Source organism: Labrus bergylta, chromosome 10 (assembly GCF_963930695.1).
Source record: "Labrus bergylta chromosome 10, fLabBer1.1, whole genome shotgun sequence".
Taxonomy (NCBI): domain Eukaryota; kingdom Metazoa; phylum Chordata; class Actinopteri; order Labriformes; family Labridae; genus Labrus; species Labrus bergylta.
Window position 1 is genome coordinate 26,058,151 of NC_089204.1, and position 19,149 is coordinate 26,077,299.

General features: G+C 40.6%; 1 protein-coding gene across 1 annotated transcript in view; it reads right to left on the reverse strand.

Annotated features, from left to right (window-relative positions):
• The window catches only part of dst (dystonin), a 120,246-nt gene that overhangs the window by 4,176 nt on the left and 96,921 nt on the right, over positions 1-19,149 (reverse strand). The window contains exons 75-101 of the mRNA XM_065959701.1: positions 18,106-18,332; positions 17,888-18,010; positions 17,674-17,775; positions 16,864-16,965; positions 16,385-16,558; positions 16,026-16,181; positions 15,661-15,858; positions 14,672-14,800; positions 12,866-13,036; positions 11,675-11,830; positions 10,722-10,928; positions 10,332-10,451; positions 9,556-9,725; positions 8,540-8,699; positions 7,419-7,613; positions 7,203-7,331; positions 6,164-6,307; positions 5,806-5,994; positions 5,566-5,695; positions 5,248-5,411; positions 5,003-5,165; positions 4,771-4,925; positions 4,605-4,679; positions 4,434-4,451; positions 3,509-3,625; positions 1,776-1,893; positions 948-1,064 (exon numbers count right to left, since the gene is read on the reverse strand). Coding sequence (XP_065815773.1) covers positions 948-1,064; positions 1,776-1,893; positions 3,509-3,625; positions 4,434-4,451; positions 4,605-4,679; positions 4,771-4,925; positions 5,003-5,165; positions 5,248-5,411; positions 5,566-5,695; positions 5,806-5,994; positions 6,164-6,307; positions 7,203-7,331; positions 7,419-7,613; positions 8,540-8,699; positions 9,556-9,725; positions 10,332-10,451; positions 10,722-10,928; positions 11,675-11,830; positions 12,866-13,036; positions 14,672-14,800; positions 15,661-15,858; positions 16,026-16,181; positions 16,385-16,558; positions 16,864-16,965; positions 17,674-17,775; positions 17,888-18,010; positions 18,106-18,332 — 3,909 coding nt within the window. The remainder of the gene's footprint in view (positions 1-947; positions 1,065-1,775; positions 1,894-3,508; positions 3,626-4,433; positions 4,452-4,604; positions 4,680-4,770; positions 4,926-5,002; positions 5,166-5,247; positions 5,412-5,565; positions 5,696-5,805; positions 5,995-6,163; positions 6,308-7,202; positions 7,332-7,418; positions 7,614-8,539; positions 8,700-9,555; positions 9,726-10,331; positions 10,452-10,721; positions 10,929-11,674; positions 11,831-12,865; positions 13,037-14,671; positions 14,801-15,660; positions 15,859-16,025; positions 16,182-16,384; positions 16,559-16,863; positions 16,966-17,673; positions 17,776-17,887; positions 18,011-18,105; positions 18,333-19,149) is intronic.

Here is a 19,149-nt window from a genome sequence, read left to right on the forward strand (position 1 = left end):
GTCAAAAAGTCAGATTTCTAATCAAGAATTATAATTATTAATTAGGTTTACTTATAAAAAGCTGAACATAAATATTTTTACTTCCAAGAAATTATTAGTCATATACGGACCTGTGAAATAAAGTGTTACCAGGATGTGACAGCCTTATTTAACATAAAGTAAATGCTTTCAAACAAAATATGAGATGTCAGTTTCACATCTTGTCCAAAAGAAACCAAACTTCTGCTGCAGACGTTGAGAAAGAAACTTGACGTTTCTCCAACAAGCAACAAGTTTGCTCGGACTGCTAAACAAACGGTGAAAAGATTCAAACAAATCAAAGTGCACCATTACACCCACCGAACCAAAACACAGCCCAAATGAAAAGAATGACAAAAACCAAGGAAACATAAACTTCCCATGTAAACCAAAAACAAACTGGCACCAGGTGTGTTAGGAACAAACTTGCTGACATGCAGTTTTCATCACAAGCCTGACTGTCAATCAAAAGTATGATTTGTTTTTTTTTCCTGCTCTGTTAAAGAGCGACTTCATCGTTAACTCAGATGATGATGTTATACTGTTTTATCATTCTAGGTTAATGACAGTTAAAAGTCCCTTTAAACCTTCATGGGCTTTTAAAAATGTTTGTTTGATTGTCAAGCAAACCTGCAAAACTGCAAAAGAAGCTCGACTCAGAGCCGCCGCTCGTTTCATGCTGAGAGAGAAAAAAGAGCTAACGAGGCGCGTCAAATCCTAACAACAAAAAAGACTCAGAGAAAGTGTCAGCAGGTGGTGTGACTCACACACAAACAACCGCATGCATGAACACCAACTGTGACTGAATGACGGACGACTGTGAGTGGAGCTGGTTTTAATGTGGATGATGATCGTCACACACCGCTACAGTAGTACACACCAGCACCAACACAAGCAGTACACACGCTCGGCTGTGCAGACACACATACCACTGTGGGTGGGTTCATGGAGCATGGTGAGATATTGTGAGATTTGCCAACCTATAGGAGACTGAGTAATTGAAGAGTTTGATTCCGAGCGCAACATTTTGCTCCCGTGGTGATGAACTAGAAGGAACGATATCATGTCGAGCAGGAGGAAGGATTGGCAGGAAGAAACAGAAATCAAAGATTATTACAGACGACAGCAGAAACAAGAAGAGAGCATAGAGATTTCAAGACTGCATGTGGGCACAGATATAGAAAGCTTTCATCAAGTAGGAGCACATCTGAGAGCTGTACGTGTACCTCTGAATCTTCTCAGACAAATCTGCTGACATAAACAACATTTGTAAAGATATTTTCCTTCACTTTCTTTTATAAGTATCAGATATTTATTTTGGAGCTCTGTGTTGTGTTAAGTAAGAACAGACCTCATGAAGAAGAATTAAACCTCCAAAATAAAAGCACCATGTTCTAACAAGAAGAGAAACAGGAAGAGTGTCTCAGTAGTTTTTGTCCTCTTACATTCAAACTGAGGATTAGACTCTTAATCTCTCTAAAGCCTTCGATGGATCTGGAGCCAAGAAAACACTTAATTCTGTCACAGTTTGTTACTTTAAATAAACATGTGAAGTTATCATACCCTATAAAAGATGACTATTTCAATGAATAGAATACTTCTAAGAGTGATGTGGATTGAGACATGGATTAGCCAGCTTTCTTTTTCTCTGTAAGAACAACAACACAGTCTAAGAGAAAACAAAAGAATACAGAGGACTAGGTGTGTTTAACCAGCCGTGCTTTGGGGGCGCTCCTGTGGTGAACTCTTGAACTCACCTCGGCAGGGATCGTTCTTTACCAAGAACTCATCCAGAGCCATCCAGCCTCCTCCCACCCGCACCATCACAGTGCTGCGCAAGATCCGTACCAGCCGGAGCTGCTGAGAGTCTCCAAACTACAGCGGAGAAGGGGGGAGGAAGGGGGGGGAAGGAAAACAAAGAGGGGACGTGTGAAAACACTGACCTGAGTGTGAGCACTCAGTCACTGCAGGCTACAGGCTGTGCAACACTGGAAACCAGACTGCTGTGCACAATCTGACTTATTCCACGTTTATTCTTGATTTTATTTTGGAAAGTGACAAATTCAGTTTAAATATAAAGTGCAAAAATTTCAAATTAAAACAGCCATTAAAAGATCATTTGTGCCGATTCAGGACTGATTTGGTTTCCATGTTGCACAGATTTTCATACAAACAGATTAAAGCAGAAAAACATTCTCATTCTCAAAGACACAAATTACACCAAAGATCAATCCAACTGGATTTCTTCTATAAATATGTGTCCACATATGTGATCCAAATGTTAATGTGAATGTGAATCCAAAATAAATGTACTCCTCCAGTGTAACTTTTCACAATAGAGTATCCTTTTGATACTAAACTTTATGTTTTTTATCTCATATTTATAAGCCTTCATGTAGAGCCTGGCATAATTGTCGATGGGTTATTGTAAACATTGTGTATTGATATCTGTACATATGGTTGATTATTTAAAAATCTTAATCATGTTAAAAAATGTCAGAAACCCAACTTCACGTAACTTAAAAGTCATTTGTCATATTTTTGTGACAAATGACAGATACTTAAGAATCACATAGTTTAATAAGTTTACCTCTAAAATATCAGAATCAGTGTGAAAGCTTCAGTTTCATTCAGGCTCTATGTTGGTATCTGTTTCAACTTTATCTGTAAAAAACTGCCCCATCTGTTTAAACCACATATTACAGCTTCACACACTTGACTTAAAAAAGCCCTTTTATGACAGTTTAAAAATAATTTCATCTAATTTGTGGTTTTCAGGCCATAATGTCTGATTTAATTTGGCAGTGTCATGCTTCAGCTATTGTGTAATTAGCCTGTAAGAAAAACCACATAAACTGAAGGCACATTGTCACACCACTAGGAGGCACTAGAGTATAATAATAATTTGCCTTCATCTCAGCAGCCACACACACCAAACGCTGAGCATGTCATGGGTGTGAATGGCTGGAGGATTATGAAGTGACAGTTGTTAGAAGTCGGCCAGTTGGATGCGACCGCGAGCATTAGCACAAAAGCACACGAGACAATCACAGCCGCATGCTTTCCATCAAAACAACAACAACAATGAAAAAAAAAAAGCAATTTCACATCATGATCAGGCGGACAAAAAGCAATCTCCTGAACTTTGTTGCACTTCTCTACAGCTATGACTCAGGATGCGTTCACACTGATGCAGACCCAATGCAGATAGCTCCAATGACACACTGAGAACAACATGAGGAATGGTTCTGATCGGTTCTGTCTAATCCACCACGGTGCGACACGCAGACATGACCAAACACTGATGACCCTCAGCTAAGTGCCTTCTATCTCATGATATCTCTTCAGCTGGTGATATAATCCCTCACTTATATGATTATCAGAATGATTTGAATGCCGCTGGTGAATTTTAGTGATCAAATACATTAAAGGTGATGATGATCTGAAGGAAAAAAGAGGCACAAGACACATCTTAAGAATAACCATTTACCAGAATACAGCTTTCCAAAACGGCAACGTGTAGGTTGGGGGCATGATTTTGATTTTCCCTGTTTGCTATTGTCTCATCGCCGATTAAGGAGTCATGTAAGCAGTGAACCAGACCAAACTGTCAAAAGATATTATTTCAATTCAATGTTGTGTGAAACATAAATACAATCTCCTTCAATCTAAAACCTCTTTCTAACACCGCCCATTATTAATCTTACGGCAACAAGAAAGCATGTGGCATACATGAACCCATGAATTTTTAAATTGCAACATGCAATTTCTTCAAGACATGTTCAGTTAGAATTAAAAAAAAAAGCAAAGTATTCATTGACATCATTGAGGTTAAGATAAATTGCTAAACAGAGTCAGTGTCAGCCAATGATAAAGTAAGTCATTCCCATGAGACTGAAGTGCCAAAGGCAAGCACACAGAAAGCGTTTTTTTTGTTTTAAAACAGCCCAGCAGATGAACTTATGTCTGTGGACCAATAAAAAAAACATGGGCTGAAATGGTTTTGGCACTTTTATACTGCATTTCTGAAACTCAAAAGCAGATAAATAAACATTTGCTACGCTAACGATCACCTGGATCTTTACAACTTTTGATCTTTGGCATCAGAATAATCTTAAAATAGGCATGAATCGTAAAACTTAAAAACACAAGACGGCTGATTCTTCGTTTGTCTCTTTAGAAAAAGTTATGTTTTGACTTCATCTTGGACTTAGAGGTAATCTTAGTCCAGTGTTCCTTACGGAGTCAATCAGACAGCCTTATATCTTTATTTCTACTTCTGAGTTTCAGTCTTTCAACATCAGCCAGGAATCTGGGCAGAGAGTGTTACTTGGAAAGCAAACATGGTAAATGAGCAGCACACAAAGTTTGAGAGCAGAAGAAGACTAAAAACAGGAGAAGACTTGGATATGTACCTGGTTTCCAAGGTAGAACTGGTGATGTGAGGAAACAATAAAATATAGAATTATTAGACATTTTTTTTAAGTATCTTTGACATTTATTGCAGCAAATTCAACACCTACCTTCCACAGCTTTTTAAAATCATGGCATTGCTTAGAGATGTTCAATTATCAAAGTATCCTTACCCGGTATTTGTTGGCACCAATTTGCTCCACTTGGAATCGTTTTGGACATTTGCATTTTGCTACTTGACGTGTAACCTAAAACCAGAAAAAAATCATTTTTATTGAATCTCAATTCTCGTGCAATGTCTCTGGATTTAGAAATGCCGGGCATGAGAGTTTGCATCACCTCATCTTCAATTTTGTCGGCGTCTGTTAGAGGTTTGTAGGCGTCCTTGTTGGGATGAAGGGCTGCCACGAACTCGTAGTAGTCGATGTAGCCGTCGCCGTCTCTGTCGAATATGTCTGCCACAGCGCTCATCTCCAGACGACTGGTGGGGAATTCTGTTGAAGAGCCATGAAGTGTTAAAAACAAGCTTTTCTCTGGCCGTACATTGTAACCTTGTTTGGATCATACTCACTGGAGGAGAGAATGCCCTCTATGAACTCCTGTCGCGTCACTTTGCCATCTTGATCTTTATCGATGCGACGGAAGAAGTCCATGACGCGGGACTTTTTATGGTTCATCCAGCGCATGTAGCGCTTCCGCCACACATCAAAGTCAAAGTTGGCAAATTCCTTCAACTGAAAACAAAAAGAAAATAGATGTGAGCAACCAAAAACTGCAAAAAAACATCAGGAAAAAAAGCCAGTGCAGCTTGATTACCTCCTCCAGTCTGTCCAAAGCATCGTTGAGTTTCCTCCTGCGATCCAAAGCGAGCAGCCACACGTGCTGCCACTTAGTGACCAGCAGGTTCACTCTGGGGTTTTTGGTCTCAATGGGAGGTTGTGTTGCTGACGCATACATTGTTTGTGTCGGAGAACGTTTTCCTGTTCGTGAAAGACATAAAAGGATTAACAGTGACATCATCCCAGGTGTTAAAACTGACACGATGAGGATGTGGTGTCACCCTGCAGTGACACAGCACTGGGCCAGATGGCTCAGGTTCACGCTCTGTGCGAGCTGTATTTATGTGGTACATACTTCCAGGTCTTCCTTTGCCGAGCACGGGGATGTGAGACTGGATCTGGGGCTCGGGGGCAGCCTTCCTTTTGTGTGTCTTTGTGATTGTGTCAACATCTGGTTGCTTCCTGGTCATTTCCTCCATGAAAGCCTGCAAGGACAACCAAAAAGTGTGCGTCTACTTCATGCTGTATGTGCACTTTCTTGCAAGTCAACTTCAGGAAGCAGAACAGCTTCACAGTTATCCGATTTTCGCTATACCTGGTGATCTGCTATGAGGCTTTTGACCTCCTCGAGCTCCTGCGGCAGCACCTCTTTGTCCTTGTTGTTGAGGTTGGTCTCGGCCCACTGCAGCCAGGTCAGCAGATTCTCCAGCAGGTCCTGAGTGGTTAACAGCTCAGTGAGAGCCGTGGCCAGTCGCTGCTGGTGCTGCCTGGCCCAAGCCTGCACCTGGAACATTAACGTTGCACAGAATAACAATCATTTTTCTGACACTGCCCAGAGTGGTGATTTGTGCAGAAAGGCTTCTTCTATTGAAGCCAGAAGCATCCAACTTTTAAACCATCGGGTATGACAGAGCAGCCTGGCATGTGTGCAGGGATGCAAGCTGTGCACTGACCTCTTCAAACCGGGCCTTAATGATGGTGTTCCAGTGTTTGATGGTTGTGATAGAGTCTGGATGGCAGATGGTCAGAATAGCCTCCCCCATACTGGTCGCTTTATTTAGAGCCACTCGCTTTTCTTCCAGTTTCTTCATGAACTCCTGAAAAATAGCAAATGGAAAAGAGTTACAAGTGGAAAATCTCATGTATAATGTGTAAATTGACCGGGTTTCCCTGGGCAGAAAGAGAAACGTTAAGACACAATCCGGCTAAATAGAGGTAAAATAAAAAGAATAAAGAATAATATCTCAGCAAATAATAATAAAACATTTTAAATGTTGGAGTGAGTGTATATGTCAAAAACATGCCAGCCGGTTTCACTGATTTGTTAAAACAACAACCACAGTCAAAAAACTAAATTTAACTTCTTGAAGCTTCTGTGAGGAACTTTTGAATTCTTGTTTATTTTGGCACCTCGACAAAAAAAGCCTTACAGTAGAGTTCTTCTTCTTGTATAGCGCTTTTCTAGTTGTCTGACTACTCAAAGCGCTTTTGCACCGTATGCCAAACCTACACATTCACGCACTGATGGCAAAGGCTGCTATGTCTAAGTGACCATCTCATAGTCCACTGCACAGCTCCTACATTGCACCTTTTGTACACTTTGTCTTTTTTATATTTTATATTTTACATTTTTTAATTCTATTTTATATATTGTAATAGCTTCTTATACTGTATTATTTAAGTTGTTGCCAGTTCTGAGTTATTTCCTTGTTAATTGTTTAGCACTAATACACCAAGTCAAATTCCTTGTATGTGTAAATGTACTTAAATAATAATCTGCAATAAAACCCAATTCTGATTCTGAAGTAACTAATGCCATCAAGAGGCATCAACAACACAGTAAATTCAATGTGTCATAAACAGTTAAAAATTCCTGTCATAGGGTGCCCTCTCCACCATCAGAGTCGAGCCAGTGCCTCTCAGTTTATTTAAGCTTGTTTATTATAGGCAAGCTGAAACGGACTGTAGATTCTAAATATTTGAATGTCTTGCCTTGTGTTGTTCGATGAGTGCCTGCAGAGCCTCCTCATCGTCAGGCAGGCTGCCATGGAAACGCAGACTCTGCTCTGCCTCAGCCAGCCACTCCAGCAGGATGTGAACAGTAGAGTGAAACTCCTCAGCCTACAATAACAGGACACACACATCAGTCAGGCTCACAGAGTAAGAGCACCTTCTCTCTAACCCGTGTTAAGGCCTCCTCTGCAGTACCTGACACAGAGCCTGCTCCAGCCGGGCCTGTTTGGACACAGAGAGGTTGCACACCGTCTCCCAGCGAGTGCTCAGCTCCTGCATCTGGACTTTGACCCAGGACGAGTCATCGCTGGTGTTCTCTATCAGCTCCCTCGCAGATCGTTTGAGGGCCTGAACGCCTACCGTCCGCTTCCCCAACTCCTTCTGGAAAACCTGCAACGATCAATCAACAAGGGACACAATAATTATCCCGATCCTTAAAAAAGCTTTATGGTCAATCAAGGACGGATAAATATTTATTATAACTGTCTGAAACATTATGTTTTCCATCCATTATTCAGAGCATAGCTTTTATGATCAGCCGAGGGGGTTTGGTTTGGATAGATCGCTGCTTTGTGATATATGAGAGTGTTATTGCTAGTTAGAAAAAAATCATTTTCCTGTAACGCTGCTGTTTTTTTCAGTGTTGATTATCAATAAAAAGACTTTTAAAAGAACAATACCATTAGAAAACCATGCACTCTTCTCATATCTGTACTTGACAAAAATCAGTAGAAAGATTAGAGATAAAAGAGGTACATTTACAAAAATGATAAAGAGCTGTGTACTTCATGTTTCTTTTTTGGGTATTTATAACGAATAAGTCCAATGGAAAATTTAATTTATTGACGATACAAATTAATCCAACTTCAAAAAACGTACTGGATTGTGGAATCGAATTACCCTCTGGGATAAATAAAGTTGTCTGAGTCTAAAAAAGTCCAGCTGTTGATGCAACAAGAAACAAGTTCTGCTCTGTTGCTGATGAAGTTGCAGATATTGATCAAAACATTAGACATGAGCAAATACAACAGCAGCTTTCCAGCAAACTTCAAAGAACACAGACTCTCAATGGAAAAGTACTACAATACAATGCTTTCCCCTTCAGTGACGTTCCAAAGTCCTTTGTTTTCTATTGTGATGAGAAACAATCAGTGAAAAAAAGCAAAGGCTGGTGTAAAGTGAAAAGTACTGTGCTCGTGTTTGAGTTTCGATGCTGCGTCCTTTTCTTAAACCAGTGTGTAAACTAGCAGCTCTACAGAGATATTTTTAGAGCTTTGGTCATGCTTGTCTTGTGGGTCTTGTGGGTCTTTTGTTACCTTGTGGTTGTCAATCAGGTTGAGAACCAGGTCTATGTCTCCATGTACGGGCTGGTCCTCAGCCATCTGAGGTTCCACTCTGTACAGCCAGTCAATGAGAGCCTGGAGAGCGTCTGTGAACTGGCCCGAGAACAACAAGGCCTCCTCTAGTTTGTTTTGCCTGCAGGAGAGCAAAATGTATTTACAATCGATGAAGAGGACTTCTCATGTACTGGGAAAAAATATCACACAGTTGAGTAATGAGTGCTGGACACAAAATATATCCAAAGACAGAAGGAAGACGAAGTACGCACAATAAAAAGTTGCTAACATTTCTTGTAAATAATCACCACATGTGACATTTTTAGGCCCCCTCGTCCTATCACTACTTTTATATTACAGAGCTGCCTCTAATACTATATTTTTTCTCCTTGTATTACGTGTCATTATGACGGGTTTTTCTGATGTTCACGTCATGTTATTCATGTTATTTAGTTTCAGGTAATGCTCCAGGCACTGCAGGCTTTTACTTGCTGGAGTTGTGTATATATTTTTGGAATATTTGTTTTGTACTATGACGCTCCTATAGTTAGTCTTCTATGCATACTGTAGGTCTTGTGGTCCTTTACTATGACTGTCTTGTATTTCTAATATTTATTTCTAATGTATATCGTTCCTTGCTTTGGACCGCATGACCCCCTGAGGTCACCTGACTTGTGGAAGTGTTTCTCCTCACTTGTTCATGAAAAAATAAATGAAGAAAACAACAAATAAGTGTCCCACTGTAAACTCATACATAATCCTTTTGCAACATCTAACACATTTGTATACAAACTATACCGCTCTTTCTCTAAATACTTATTCCACTTATATATGAATGTATCTTATTTAACCATCTTATGCATTTCCATTTAATTTCCTTTTTGTTATGGACCAAATCACATATGAAAAAAACATAAGCATGAACCGTATTGACAATAAACCCTGATTAAGATTCTGTGCCTGATGCTAAGCTATGCTAGGAGATGTATCTTTACCTTTCTACTGACTTCCCACAAACAGTGTCCCACTTGTCCCTCAGCTCGCTCAGCATGTCGTCCAGCTTCTGATTATCATCCTGGAGGGACGTCTTGTCCTTCAGGGCCCGCCCTGTGCGAGAGGTGGTGTCGTACACGGAGTGCTTGCTGCCCAGGGCCCGTTGGAACTCCTGTGTATAAGAAACAATCGTCAGATAAAGTATCAGCTAAGCAATAAAGTCATTTTACTGTCTCTGTCTTTAGATTCGGGGGGGTTACATCAGTGCAGAATGTCTCCCTGTTACTGTTGGCATGTCACACAGCATCTTAATTCTTAATCTGTGTGTTATGCGATTAAGGACACACTATTCTGTAAAGGAAACAAAAAAGGGGTCAAAACTTAAAAGCCACTGCTACCAAGGGATTAAAAGTATCCAAAAGCAAGGTCATCCTCTAATACACTTGGTCCATCCCGGGATTATGATAGGATTAGTACAACATTCCTGCATAACACTGCACAGACAACATGAGGAGTGGGTAGTCCGATACGCAAGCAAATGCACGACTAATGCATTCTGCAGACACAGCCATTCCCATAAATAGCTTTCACTAAACATATTACACATTAAGCATGGAGCGTGTAAGAGCTGCCTCATAACTCAGACTTGGATTGAACGCAGGCGTCGTTTCTGTTTAATGACTGAAACTGTGCAGTAGATGCTGTCAGAGGTATCTGGTTATTTTAAGGGGTCATTCTTTTTCCCGCAGTAAATCAAGATAAGACGATGATCAGACACCTTGTGTTGCGTCAGCTGAGTCTTGATTTTGTCCGGATCGTTGGCAATTTCCACTTCCGAGTCCAGCGTCTTCTCGGATTCGTCCAGCCACTCCATCAGTTTGTTCCAAGTCTCGTGGAACTAATGAAGAATGAAGAAACAAACAATTGCGGAAAGCGTTTTGAAAAGGTATGATTTCATTTGATTTATTGCAGAGGCCTGTAAAATGTTTCGACGTTCAGGTTTCCAGAGCCAAGGGAACAGAAGAGGGCCCGCACTAATGAAAAAGCTATAACAGGCTGAAGACTACAAAATGGGCATGACATCAAATGGACCGAGTTTCCAATGATAATAAAAATGTCCTAAAAGCAGTGAAACAATGCCCATATCAGAGCCAGGAGAAATATGTACCTGTTTCGCTCTCTTCCTGGCATCGTCCAGCAGACGGCCGCGCTCAACAGAACGCTGCACCAGCTTCTCCCAGCGGCCCTGCACGCTGAGCAGCAGGTTCTTGATCAGGACCACATCCTGTTTCTGGCTGAAGTATTTCAAATGTGTGCCCGTCTTATCCAGCTCGATGATGTGCTCCCTGTGGGAGTTCACCTCGGTCACAAACATCTGCAGAGAGGGGAGCAGGAGGTTTAGGTCAGTTGATAATGATCAGAAGGAAAAGAAAGAGGGATTTTTAATTGCTAGAGGGGGAAATGTGAACCATGTTGGGACGTGCTAATGAGTTACACAATAAATTATGAAAAGAAGATGGAGTCATTCTGTGCTCATTTCAAATCTTTCACTGTCTATAAGCAGACTTCAACTTATACTTTGCCGTTGTAAAACCTACACTGTGTTCTATTCTGTCATCGTTTTTGTTTTGTTATTTTTATCTTCTACTACTCGTGAAAAGCTTTAAGACATACTGTATCATGCTTGTATGTTCTGAGACTGTAAATCACTGTTTTGCTAACTTGTACATCCCTTGACAGAGGTTTTTTTTCAGTCTGTTTGCGACTTGTGTCTTTGATCAATATGCTCGCACAAAGATGGATATTCGGGGTTGCCCTGCTGCCAAGTTACTGTCCTGATTATTCTTGTTCGAGATGTTTTAAATACAGACAGAAACATAAATGTTGTGTATAAATTATAGCCATTACTTTTAATTATCCCAACTGTTTGCATGCAGTCATATTCGTGTTTTTCATAATTTATTATATTTGTAAATAAAATGAAATAAACGAGTTGCTCACTGCTGGACTAAAACATGAACTTTCTGCATTGAACTGCTTCCACTTTATCATCAGAAGAACACATTAAAAGTATTACAAAGATAAATGTAAATGGATTTCATTTCTCCTAACACAAATCACCTTGTGCTCATCGATCTGAAACATGATGGTCTCCAGCATGAGGGAGGCGGGCGACACCATGTTCAGCGTCTGCTCCGCCTGTGTGAGCCAGTTGATGAAGTCCTGGAGAGAGTTGTGGAAATCTGTCGCCAACGTCAAGGCTTCCTCTAGTTTCACCTGCAGACGAAAAGCAACAACATCATCATCATTGAGGGGAAATAATAATCCTGTTATCTTTTTCTGTCCAAACAGAGAAACTATTTATACCTGTGTCACACTGCACAATGCTGAAAAACAAACCATGTGGTTGCTACAACACTGGATTAAACAATTACACGTCAGTTGTGCCAAACATGACCTCTATTTAAACAGAGGAAGTCGACGTCTCCGGAGGGGGAATGATGAGCTTTTAATTGAATGAGAGAAACATCCACTGCTGACTCCACTGCTGACAAACATCCATTTGTTACGGCCGGGAACCTTGGCAAAGTCTCGTCAACGCTGGGTTAATAGCGTTAATAACCTGATGAGAGTTATAATGTGTTCCTCTCACTTATTGAGGCTCATGTTGAGGGTAATGCTCAATACAGAACCACAGTGTAGAAGTCAGTGCTTATTTCATTATGATAGTCATTTTCTCTCTGCTTAAAAATAGAACACACTCGACTAGAGGGGTGTCAAATTGCTGCGGAGAGTTTGGCCGGCAGCTGCAGCTCTAAGATCTAGCAGACTCTGAATTCTCTGGATGAGGACCAAACTAAATAGGAAGGAGAGGCAAACTGTGGAGCAGCCAGAAAGAGCATCTCCATATCTGGAAGAAGAGTGCAAAGGGAGAGAGGGATGTGTGTTTATTTAGGACAGAAGAAAATGCCCTCAAAGGACTAGTTAATATGTGTCACAGAGAAAAAATAATTGGCTTTTTATTTGAGCTCTAATAACATTTTTAACTCCATTATTTATCAACGCTCCACCATGGAAACTTATGAGACAAGGCCAACTGTTTCTGGGACTCAGTAACACTCCTGCTGTGATCTACAGTGTAGCCACCTCCCTCCTTACACCATTCATTACCAGCAGCAGGATTAGAGGCTTACAACTACAGCGTCACGGCTCAAGTGTCTGTCGGTCGGTCGATCTCTCTCTCCGGGGCCTGAAAGCTGAAGTTATGATTCATTAGGGTTACTGTTCTCACCACGAGCTCTGACCGCATACCTTTCTCTCAGCGACCTTCCCCTGCACAGCCTCCCATTTGTCCTTGAGGTTGCCGAGGTCCTGCTCCGTGTTGCTGTCGGAGCCCTCGGGCGTCACGGCGAGCAGCTGCTGACCCTTGTTCATCAGCTCCTGATACAGCTCCTCCTTCACCTCCAAGGCAGAACACAACTCCTGGAAGAAGGGAGCACAATGACACAAGATGAGAGACGGGTTCGCTAAAACAGATTGGATAACAGCTAGACTTTGGTTTGGGTCAACAAAGTGAAAGTCTTACAGTCCTACTGTACAATCATTTTTTTTTTAAAGGCAATATCTCAGAATGTTCATCTAAGATGGTTTTACAATCAGTCATTTTGCAGTCTTTAGATATTAGTGCATATGAAAAAGAAAAGGCAATCAAGAGCTACTGTGCCTGTGTGCCACCACGCAGTTCTAAAAAAATCTTCCTGTCCTCAATTATCACGTCCAAATCAATACGACTAATAACTCTTAAAACATCCAGAGTCCATCCATTACATATCAACATGTCTATGTTCACCATTTTCACATTTTTTGTCTCATAGTCCACTGCACAGCTCCTACATTGCACCTTTTGTACATTTTGTGTTTTTTATTTTTATTTTTATTTTTTAACATTTTATTTTTAAATTCAATTCTATATATTGTAATAGCTTCTTATTCTGTATTATTTAAGTTGTTGCTAGTTCTGCTTTATTTCCTTGTTAATTGTTTAGCACCAATACACCAAGTCAAATTCCTCGTATGTGTAAATGTACTTGGCAATAAACCCCGATTGTGATTCTGATTCTGATTCTGATGCAAAGCTTAAGCATTGGAATAACCGATGAAGCTTGAAAGAAAAAAAAAGGTCGGACTAGAATCGTTTCTGTCAACATTTACGAACGTGACAACTTAAAAAAACAATCAAGACGTTACAGAAAGTGTGCTCTCATTGTTATTTGCTTTGTTTGTCTGTACATTTTATTTGTTATTTTTAAATGTTCTTAATAAATGAATGAATGAATGAATGCAGAGAAAGTATACATGTGTTCTTAGATACAGCTCTGGATTATTATTATTTTTTAAATAGCACTGTAATAATGTTTTCTCTGCTTCTAATTTATCTAGGTTTTTTTGCTTGTTGTTTTATTGTATACAAAATGTCTCCTTACTTTTTTGCGTGTGGAAAATGACAAGCAGTTAAGATGACTAAAATGTGAAGACTTTGTTTCTTTCTTTCCTTCTTTACTTTATTTTCCTTAACTTTAATCTGAATGTCTTTATTTAATTCATGCCAATAAAGAAGACAGAGCTGAATTTAATCCTTTGCAATAAGCGAAGTGTACGAGATGAGTTTGTCAGTCTTTATTTTTGTGTGTCCAAATTTAGTCCAAAAAAGGTGAAAGAATGAAACCTAGTGAGACATGCAGAGACTGCTCCCACAAACAGTGTAGTGTTACAAGTCTGATGGAAGTTATTTCTTTCAACAAGTCTTATTGTTTTTGGTCGATACTGATGCGTATTCTTGGAGAGCTTGTTGTGAGAATGTCTTGAGTTTCACCATTAGGGGGAAAAAAAAGGAAAACAAAGAAGGTAAACATTCCTAAATGCATCATCGTCGGACACGGCCGAATCAGTTTGCAACGCTTTAAAGGCTTTTTTGTCGTCTCCTGCATGGCGATGCAAGTCATGTATGTTGCAGTGTCATTTAATTTTCACACTTCAGATAAAAACACAGAAAAGACATAGTCGTCTCCTTACGAGCCTGCCATCTGTATGTGGCCTTTCATATTGTTAAACACATACCAGATGGGCGTTAAGCTGCTCCCGGGCCGTGTCTGGTAAGCCTCCCACAGCCTTTGATGCCAACAGCTGACGTTCTGTGTCTTTCAGCCATTGCTGCATATCTTCTATCTCACCATGGAAACCTTGGGCCTACAACACAAAACAACCTGAGTCAGGACAAAAGGTGTCTCACACACACACACACACACACACACACACCCACACACGTATTGTTAGCAACCTCTAGCTCAGAGAGGAGAATGAGTTATTAATTCCTTGGATTCATTTAGCTACTCCTGCAGATTGAATGAATAAAAACCCTGAAATGTAATTAATTAGATGCAAATCACTAAAAACAAGCTTCTTATTTTAAGTTTAATGTAAAACTGTTACAATTGAACGGGGCTGATAAAACTGAGATGCAGGAGTGATACAGTCAGTCCTTTCTCTTAAATGCCATTATACTGTTAAATGGGCAGGAATAAAAACAATGCACACTCATTTACAGAAAACTATCGCATATGCATTTGAATATATTTATTCACTTTATTTATTTATTTGTATCGAGGTTTTTAGTATTTTTCAGACATTTATAATCCAGTTTTACACACTGGACAGTTCTTCGTCATCTTTGTCTGTTTTTAGATACTTCATTTTTAGTCTGTCTCTCTGTCTGTCTGGGAGTAAACTGGGCCCTAAAGAAAGCTGTGCTCATTGGATTTTTGGCAGATCTTACTGACAAAGACTCCTCATTCTCATCTTGTAAAACTCTGTCAGAAACTTGACAAACATTTCTCCTCCTCTCTCGGATCAAAGCCCCCTCGCTAAATGTCAAAGTTATGAAAATATACTCCGCAGGACGCGAAAGGAAGGGAGGAGACTTCTCCAAGAGCATCGTGTGGCTTTGACGAAACATTCCTGCTCTCTGGGAGAAGAGGATAAATCAAGGCTTAAAAAAAGAAAATAAAGGTAAACACAAATATGTCCCAGGCTGAAAATAATCGTTATACCTGAAGCAGAGAACTCTCCAGTTGCTGCTTCCTCTGCGTCGTCTTCTCCAGGATGGCTTTCCACCGCTGGTTCAGGTTTTCCAGTTTGCTCTGAAGACTGGAAGCTTCCTCTCCAGCGCTGGACTCCACCAGATCAGTACCGGCTTTATTGACTGTCTCAACTGTCGCCTTGTGAGCCAAAACGTCATTTTGGAGAACCTGAAGAGATAAAGCAGACAGAAATGTCCGGACGTTAGGAAGCACAAAGCTGCATGGGTAAAGGTTCATTCTGAGAGAAAAAATACAGCAAATTGTGACTAAATCTACTCCTGGCTTTTTCCATTTTCATGCATTCAATGTAATGTGGGGTTGACTTTTTTTCATACATGGTGCTTGGCGAGCTCGATCTCGATGGCTTTGGGGTCTCCTCCTGCCTTCCTCTGCTCGTTCAGAAGCTCCTCGGTGTGGCTCATCCAGGCCAGCAGCTCGTCCAGTGCGTGCTGAAACTGCCCCAGAGCCAGAAGGCCTCCCTCCAGTTTGTGCTGGATTAATGACAGATTAAACCATTAGATACACACTGACCCGCATACAACACATTCCACTGCATGTTGGAACCATTGTTCAGGACGTTTTGTATGTATTAAAACAGCATAAAGCAACATAGATCAGTATCAGTAAGTAATCATATATCTTCATTTCCCCAGCAAATATATTTTCTGTCAACACGCTTCGTTTCTGTTCTGACCTGTCTGCTGATGATCTTCTCATCCAGGTTGTCCCAGAGCATCTTGAGCTCGGACATTGGCTCCTGGATGGCGCTGCGATCCGCCTCCTCTGTCACCTTCTTCAGCAGGAGGCCTGCCTGGTGGTTCAGGCGCTCCATCTCAATTTGCAGCTGGTACGCCTCTCCTTTGAACTCCTGAATCATACAGTGGGACACCCAGTCAGTCAACAGAAGCACAAAGCTCCATGGACAGTTCATTATTCCCTGTTAGCTGAATAATGCGTCTTATTGTACATCAAACAGTGTGACTGCTTTTTTTTCTGGAGCGCTTTTGTACGGGGATAAAAAGGGAAACTAGGGCAGGTTATGATTAAAGCAACATAAACACAGCTGCTACATAAGAGATCTTCTATGACAATAAACACTGCAGCAATGTAAGGAATAAATACTCCAAGGTCGATGCACATCATGTTTACAGAAATACAAATACAAGACTGTACCTTGAGCTCGACCATCTGCTGTTTGACAGTTTCCAGGTCCGTGCCTACAGGTGACATTGAATCCAGTTTGCTCTCAAGAATGTCCACCCAGTCAAACATACCCTGAAAACAAGGTGGGAAGCCATTGTTACTGAGGCAAACAAAGCTTTGTGCACGGGGAGTCATGTTACATTTAGTGTCGTGTTAAGCTCTACATCTTACAGTTAGCCTCTCGTAATTCTATGCGGCTGACAAATTGGGTAAAAAGACAAAAAATTAAAGGCAAGCCCTGTAATACAAAACTGTAATCTTAAAGAAGAATAAATGGGGATCTTAAATTAAAGTAAAAGTAAAGCAGAAGACTCTTTCTTTTAAAGTCTAAGTTTGAGCCAATAATAGCACAGCTCTGCGGTTTGTGTTTATTGTTTCAAAATGAACAGGTCGTCTCATAAAATGTTGTATCACTTCACTCCACTGCAATAAAACCAGCAAAGCAGGGTAATCTGTGGTTTCATCTGAAACGCTTTACATAAAGTGGCTCACTGTGTGCATCCAAATTTAAACACTTATTTAAACTGCAGAGAACCACTTTATTCTTGAGACAAGTTAAACAGTAAAAATCTTATAAGTGAAATTAAGAAAGTTTTGAAAAGTCTGTTTTGGGTTAAGTTAAGGAAAAATTGCGCCACAATTTAACAGAAAAGCCTTAGACAAAAAAAAAAACCCATATTAAAGAAAATAAAATGAATGACCTTGTTTGATTGTGTTCAGAGAATGACTTTCCTTTCTTCCTTCCTTGAAGAAAATACAGTACAGACGTGTTATAAGTACCTGTAGGCCATCCTGAAACTGCACAGCAGCCTGCATGGCCTCCTCCAGTCCCTCCACTCTCTCCTTCCACGTCTTATTGAGATATTCCCACGCTGAATTCACCTGAAAAATCATATAAATACTTGTATAAACAAGCCATATGCAACAAAAGAAATCCTTAAGGACTCTCCAAAGTCTTCTGTCTTTATAAAATGGCTTTCTCCATAATCTGTACCTCATCAAGACTTTTCTTTATCACAGGTTTATCAGGTTCCCCGCAGGCAGTCATCAGCTCTGCACCCTGGTTTTGAACCACTTCAAGTTCTTCCTGCAGCCCATCGATCTCCTCCTTGAATCCCTGTAAGAATCAAAAGCAGTTTTTTTTCTTCCATTGCTCTAAACCACTCATACGTTTAGTCAATAAGCCGAGTCATTTCTGGAGAATCTGTCTACCTCGACAAACTCCTGCTGCTGTTTGACGACTGACGGGTCGACGCCAGGCTCCTCCAGCTCCCTCAGCAGGTCCTGGCTGTCTTTGATTGTGACGATCAGAGCGCAGTGGTCGCACCAGAACTTGTCTGCCAGGTCCATCACATCCAGCAGTTTAGCCTCCCGCTCCTCCAGTAAGGCCTGGATGTCGCTCCAGAGGAACACCATCTGGTCCAGTTTGTCTTGAACAGCTTGTGTGATTAAAAAACAGTGAATATACAATAACTCAATTAACAGCGTTAAGATGTAGAACACAAACAGAAGGCACAGACATCAGCATGTTAACCTCAGCGGTGTGTGCTGGGGGAACAAATCTCACACATATGGAGAGCTTTAATGAGAAACTGTTTGCTCTTTGTTTCTTGCTATGAAATAGATCGGTATTCACATAAAATCACACCTGGGAAAATGTTTTCAGGGCTTTGTGAATTAAAACTTCAAGTAAAAGCTTTCGGGACGTTATGTCCTGTCTCAAATTAGAAATACAGGATAATCTGACTATGGTGCAGAAAAAAGTTTTTTAAGACCTGGGAACACTTATCATCTAACTTCCATCAGACCAAAACAACATAAGCTGGAAGTGTTTTTTGATTTGACCCTTGACACAAACAGAACTACCTGACTCTGTGGAGGTTGTTGCACTGCAAGTTAACTCCAAGTCAGTGTGCCTTATTAATAATCCAGGAAACATGTTTGGGATGATGGGTGAGGGGTGGGTGGTAGGGAAGAGCTACTGTACTGCATCAGGTATCACTGTTACTGCCGTGTGATTCTGTTTATCTTTATGGTTCTGAACTTTACTGTTCTTAATGTGGCAATGTGGAATGTGCCGGCTCAACCCTGGTGCCTTTTTGTTTGGGTATTTCTAATAATGGGACATGTTTCTAGGGGGGAGAAATAAAAGATATATGCATGCCTCTAATATTTTTCTACTGTTGCCTTTTAATATGCTATTTGTCTCATTTGGCTTTAAGCGTATTACAAAGTCCTCTGAGTGAAAAACAATTT